Raw genomic sequence first — 7,500 nt, 5'->3', positions numbered from 1 at the left:
TGCCACCGTGAGGTCGAGCCAGTATACTGTGGACGTACGGCTAGGTGAGAGATGAGAGGGAAGGGGGGAGAGGGGAGAGGGAAGGGGGAGAGGGGGAGAGGGAAGGGGGGAGGGGGAGAGGGAAGGGGGGAGAGATGAGAGGGGGAGAGGGAAGGGGGGAGAGAGAGAAAGGAGATGCTCGAGGGATGGATGTTGGGAGTAGGGAGGGAAAAAGAGAGAGATCTCCAGGCAGCATACTCGTTTTTGCATACACAGAATTTGTGCCACAAATCACCTCTATGTTTACATTTACATTTAAGTCATTTAGCAGACGCTCTTATCCAGAGCGACTTACAAATTGGTGCTTTCACCTTATGACATCCAGTGGAACAGCCACTTTACAATAGTGCATCTAGGTCTTTTAAGGGGGGGGAGAAGGATTACTTTATCCTATCCTAGGTATTCCTTAAAGAGGTGGGGTTTCAGGTGTCTCCGGAAGGTGGTGATTGACTCCGCTGTCCTGGCGTCGTGAGGGAGTTTGTTCCACCATTGGGGGGCCAGAGCAGCGAACAGTTTTGACTGGGCTGAGCGGGAACTGTACTTCCTCAGTGGTAGGGAGGCGAGCAGGCCAGAGGTGGATGAACGCAGTGCCCTTGTTTGGGTGTAGGGCCTGATCAGAGCCTGGAGGTACTGAGGTGTCGTTCCCCTCACAGCTCCGTAGGCAAGCACCATGGTCTTGTAGCGGATGCGAGCTTCAACTGGAAGCCAGTGGAGAGAGCGGAGGAGCGGGGTGACGTGAGAGAACTTGGGAAGGTTGAACACCAGACGGGCTACCTCTATGTGACTCTATGTTAACAGTTAGACATGAACCACCTCTATGTGACTATGTTAACAGTTAGACATGGACCACCTCTATGTTAACAGTTAGACATGTACCACCTCTATGTGACTCTATGTTAACAGTTAGACATGTACCACCTCTATGTGACTCTATGTTAACAGTTAGACATGAACTACCTCTATGTGACTATGTTAACAGTTAGACATGGACCACCTCTATGTTAACAGTTAGACATGAACCACCTCTATGGTAACAGTTAGACATGTACCACCTCTATGTGACTCTATGTTAACAGTTAGACATGAACTACCTCTATGTGACTATGTTAACAGTTAGACATGAACCACCTCTATGTGACTATGTTAACAGTTAGACATGGACCACCTCTATGGTAACAGTTAGACATGAACCACCTCTATGTTAACAGTTAGACATGGACCACCTCTATGTTAACAGTTAGACATGGACCACCTCTATGTTAACAGTTAGACATGGACCACCTCTATGTTAACAGTTAGACATGGACCACCTCTATGTTAACAGTTAGACATGGACCACCTCTATGTGACTCTATGTTAACAGTTAGACATGGACCACCTCTATGTGACTCTGTGTTAACAGTTAGACATGAACCACCTCTATGTGACTCTATGTTAACAGTTAGACATGAACCACCTCTATGTGACTCTATGTTAACAGTTAGACATGGACCACCTCTATGTGACTCTGTGTTAACAGTTAGAGTCACATAGAGGTGGTTCATGTCTAACTGTTAACATAGAGTCACATAGAGGTGGTTCATGTCTATGTTAACAGTTAGACATGGACCACCTCTATGTTAACAGTTAGACATGAACCACCTCTATGTGACTCTATGTTAACAGTTAGACATGAACTACCTCTATGTGACTATGTTAACAGTTAGACATGGACCACCTCTATGTGACTCTGTGTTAACAGTTAGACATGAACCACCTCTATGTTAACAGTTAGACATGTACCACCTCTATGTGACTCTATGTTAACAGTTAGACATGAACCACCTCTATGTGACTCTATGTTAACAGTTAGACATGTACCACCTCTATGTGACTCTATGTTAACAGTTAGACATGAACCACCTCTATGTGACTCTATGTTAACAGTTAGACATGGACCACCTCTATGTTAAAAGTTAGACATGAACCACCTCTATGTTAACAGTTAGACATGAACCACCTCTATGTTAACAGTTAGACATGAACCACCTCTATGTTAACAGTTAGACATGGACCACCTCTATGTTAACAGTTAGACATGAACCACCTCTATGTTAACAGTTAGACATGAACCACCTCTATGTTAACAGTTAGACATGGTCCACCTCTATGTGACTCTATGTTAACAGTTAGACATGAACCACCTCTATGTGACTCTATGTTAACAGTTAGACATGAACCACCTCTATGTTAACAGTTAGACATGGACCACCTCTATGTTAACAGTTAAACATGGACCACCTCTATGTTAACAGTTAGACATGGACCACCTCTATGTTAACAGTTAGACATGGACCACCTCTATGTTAACAGTTAGACATGGACCACCTCTATGTAACTCTATGTTAACAGTTAGACATGGACCACCTCTATGTTAACAGTTAAACATGAACCACCTCTATGTAACTCTATGTTAACAGTTAAACATGGACCACCTCTATGTTAACAGTTAGACATGGACCACCTCTATGTTAACAGTTAGACATGGACCACCTCTATGTTAACAGTTAGACATGGACCACCTCTATGTAACTCTATGTTAACAGTTAGACATGGACCACCTCTATGTTAACAGTTAAACATGAACCACCTCTATGTAACTCTATGTTAACAGTTAGACATGGACCACCTCTATGTAACTCTATGTTAACAGTTAGACATGGACCACCTCTATGTGACTCTATGTTAACAGTTAAACATGAACCACCTCTATGTAACTCTATGTTAACAGTTAAACATGAACCACCTCTATGTTAACAGTTAGACATGGACCACCTCTATGTGACTCTATGTTAACAGTTAAACATGGACCACCTCTATATGTGACTCTGTTAACAGTTAGACATGGACCACCTCTATGTGACTCTATGTTAACAGTTAAACATAAACCACCTCTATGTAACTCTATGTTAACAGTTAAACATGAACCACCTCTATGTGACTCTATGTTAACAGTTAGACATGGACCACCTCTATGTGACTCTATGTTAACAGTTAAACATGGACCACCTCTATGTTAACAGTTAAACATGGACCACCTCTATGTTAACAGTTAGACATGAACCACCTCTATGTTAACAGTTAGACATGAACCACCTCTATGTGACTCTATGTTAACAGTTAGACATGGACCACCTCTATGTTAACAGTTAGACATGGACCACCTCTATGTGACTCTATGTTAACAGTTAGACATGAACCACCTCTATGTTAACAGTTAGACATGAACCACCTCTATGTTAACAGTTAGACATGGACCACCTCTATGTTAACAGTTAGACATGAACCACCTCTATGTGACTCTATGTTAACAGTTAGACATGGACCACCTCTATGTGACTCTATGTTAACAGTTAGACATGAACCACCTCTATGTTAACAGTTAGACATGGACCACCTCTATGTTAACAGTTCTATGTTAACAGTTAAACATGGACCACCTCTATGTTAACAGTTAAACATGGACCACCTCTATGTTAACAGTTAGACATGGACCACCTCTATGTTAACAGTTAGACATGACCACCTCTATTAACAGTTAACAGTTAGACATGGACCACCTCTATGTAACTCTATGTTAACAGTTAGACATGGACCACCTCTATGTGACTCTATGTTAACAGTTAGACATGAACCACCTCTATGTTAACAGTTAGACATGGACCACCTCTATGTTAACAGTTAGACATGAACCACCTCTATGTTAACAGTTAAACATGGACCACCTCTATGTTAACAGTTAAACATGGACCACCTCTATGTTAACAGTTAGACATGGACCACCTCTATGTTAACAGTTAGACATGGACCACCTCTATGTAACTCTATGTTAACAGTTAGACATGGACCACCTCTATGTAACTCTATGTTAACAGTTAGACATGGACCACCTCTATGTGACTCTATGTTAACAGTTAGACATGGACCACCTCTATGTGACTCTATGTTAACAGTTAGACATGGACCACCTCTATGTTAACAGTTAGACATGAACCACCTCTATGTTAACAGTTAGACATGGACCACCTCTATGTTAACAGTTAGACATGGACCACCTCTATGTTAACAGTTAGACATGGACCACCTCTATGTTAACAGTTAAACATGGACCACCTCTATGTTAACAGTTAGACATGGACCACCTCTATGTTAACAGTTAGACATGGACCACCTCTATGTTAACAGTTAGACATGGACCACCTCTATGTAACTCTATGTTAACAGTTAGACATGGACCACCTCTATGTTAACAGTTAAACATGAACCACCTCTATGTAACTCTATGTTAACAGTTAAACATGGACCACCTCTATGTTAACAGTTAGACATGGACCACCTCTATGTTAACAGTTAGACATGGACCACCTCTATGTTAACAGTTAGACATGGACCACCTCTATGTAACTCTATGTTAACAGTTAGACATGGACCACCTCTATGTTAACAGTTAAACATGAACCACCTCTATGTAACTCTATGTTAACAGTTAGACATGGACCACCTCTATGTAACTCTATGTTAACAGTTAGACATGGACCACCTCTATGTGACTCTATGTTAACAGTTAAACATGAACCACCTCTATGTTAACAGTTAGACATGGACCACCTCTATGTGACTCTATGTTAACAGTTAAACATGGACCACCTCTATATGTGACTCTGTTAACAGTTAGACATGGACCACCTCTATGTGACTCTATGTTAACAGTTAAACATAAACCACCTCTATGTAACTCTATGTTAACAGTTAAACATGAACCACCTCTATGTGACTCTATGTTAACAGTTAGACATGGACCACCTCTATGTGACTCTATGTTAACAGTTAAACATGGACCACCTCTATGTTAACAGTTAAACATGGACCACCTCTATGTTAACAGTTAGACATGAACCACCTCTATGTTAACAGTTAGACATGAACCACCTCTATGTTAACAGTTGACTCTATGTTAACAGTTAGACATGGACCACCTCTATGTTAACAGTTAGACATGGACCACCTCTATGTGACTCTATGTTAACAGTTAGACATGAACCACCTCTATGTTAACAGTTAGACATGAACCACCTCTATGTTAACAGTTAGACATGGACCACCTCTATGTGACTCTATGTTAACAGTTAGACATGAACCACCTCTATGTTAACAGTTAGACATGGACCACCTCTATGTGACTCTATGTTAACAGTTAGACATGGACCACCTCTATGTTAACAGTTAGACATGGACCACCTCTATGTTAACAGTTAGACATGAACCACCTCTATGTTAACAGTTAAACATGGACCACCTCTATGTTAACAGTTAAACATGGACCACCTCTATGTTAACAGTTAGACATGGACCACCTCTATGTTAACAGTTAGACATGGACCACCTCTATGTAACTCTATGTTAACAGTTAGACATGGACCACCTCTATGTAACTCTATGTTAACAGTTAGACATGGACCACCTCTATGTGACTCTATGTTAACAGTTAGACATGGACCACCTCTATGTGACTCTATGTTAACAGTTAGACATGGACCACCTCTATGTTAACAGTTAGACATGAACCACCTCTATGTTAACAGTTAGACATGGACCACCTCTATGTTAACAGTTAGACATGGACCACCTCTATGTTAACAGTTAGACATGGACCACCTCTATGTGACTCTATGTTAACAGTTAGACATGGACCACCTCTATGTTAACAGTTAGACATGGACCACCTCTATGTTAACAGTTAAACATGGATCACCTCTATGTTAACAGTTAGACATGGACCACCTCTATGTTAACAGTTAGACATGGACCACCTCTATGTAACTCTATGTTAACAGTTAGACATGGACCACCTCTATGTTAACAGTTAAACATGAACCACCTCTATGTTAACAGTTAGACATGGACCACCTCTATGTAACTCTATGTTAACAGTTAGACATGGACCACCTCTATGTGACTCTATGTTAACAGTTAAACATGAACCACCTCTATGTAACTCTATGTTAACAGTTAAACATGAACCACCTCTATGTTAACAGTTAGACATGGACCACCTCTATGTGACTCTATGTTAACAGTTAAACATGGACCACCTCTATATGTGACTCTGTTAACAGTTAGACATGGACCACCTCTATGTGACTCTATGTTAACAGTTAAACATGAACCACCTCTATGTAACTCTATGTTAACAGTTAAACATGAACCACCTCTATGTGACTCTATGTTAACAGTTAGACATGGACCACCTCTATGTGACTCTATGTTAACAGTTAAACATGGACCACCTCTATGTTAACAGTTAAACATGGACCACCTCTATGTTAACAGTTAAACATGGACCACCTCTATGTGACTCTATGTTAACAGTTAGACATGGACCACCTCTATGTTAACAGTTAGACATGGACCACCTCTATGTGACTCTATGTTAACAGTTAGACATGAACCACCTCTATGTTAACAGTTAGACATGAACCACCTCTATGTTAACAGTTAGACATGGACCACCTCTATGTTAACAGTTAGACATGAACCACCTCTATGTGACTCTATGTTAACAGTTAGACATGGACCACCTCTATGTGACTCTATGTTAACAGTTAGACATGAACCACCTCTATGTTAACAGTTAGACATGGACCACCTCTATGTTAACAGTTAGACATGAACCACCTCTATGTTAACAGTTAGACATGGACCACCTCTATGTTAACAGTTAAACATGGACCACCTCTATGTTAACAGTTAGACATGGACCACCTCTATGTTAACAGTTAAACATGGACCACCTCTATGTTAACAGTTAGACATGGACCACCTCTATGTTAACAGTTAGACATGGACCACCTCTATGTGACTCTATGTTAACAGTTAGACATGGACCACCTCTATGTGACTCTATGTTAACAGTTAGACATGGACCACCTCTATGTTAACAGTTAGACATGGACCACCTCTATGTTAACAGTTAGACATGGACCACCTCTATGTTAACAGTTAGACATGGACCACCTCTATGTTAACAGTTAGACATGGACCACCTCTATGTGACTCTATGTTAACAGTTAGACATGAACCACCTCTATGTTAACAGTTAGACATGGTCCACCTCTATGTTAACAGTTAGACATGGACCACCTCTATGTTAACAGTTAGACATGAACCACCTCTATGTGACTCTATGTTAACAGTTAGACATGGACCACCTCTATGTGACTCTATGTTAACAGTTAGACATGGACCACCTCTATGTTAACAGTTAGACATGGACCACCTCTATGTTAACAGTTAGACATGGACCACCTCTATGTTAACAGTTAGACATGAACCACCTCTATGTTAACAGTTAGACATGGACCACCTCTATGTTAACAGTTAGACATGGACTACCTCTATGTTAACAGTTAGACATGGACCACC

General features: G+C 40.8%; 1 protein-coding gene across 1 annotated transcript in view; it reads left to right on the top strand.

The window, feature by feature from the left end:
- LOC135561738 (mast/stem cell growth factor receptor kita-like) overlaps positions 1-7,500 on the top strand; it is a 64,135-nt gene that overhangs the window by 12,768 nt on the left and 43,867 nt on the right. The window contains exon 3 of the mRNA XM_065003492.1: positions 1-44. This exon is cut by the window's left edge and continues 241 nt beyond it. Within this exon, the coding sequence (XP_064859564.1) occupies positions 1-44 (44 nt within the window). The remainder of the gene's footprint in view (positions 45-7,500) is intronic.

The sequence above is a fragment of the Oncorhynchus nerka genome, linkage group LG18 (assembly GCF_034236695.1).
Source record: "Oncorhynchus nerka isolate Pitt River linkage group LG18, Oner_Uvic_2.0, whole genome shotgun sequence".
NCBI classification, from domain to species: Eukaryota; Metazoa; Chordata; class Actinopteri; order Salmoniformes; family Salmonidae; genus Oncorhynchus; species Oncorhynchus nerka.
The sequence above is the reverse complement of the archived record's forward strand: the minus strand, read 5'-3'. Positions and strand labels throughout refer to the sequence as shown.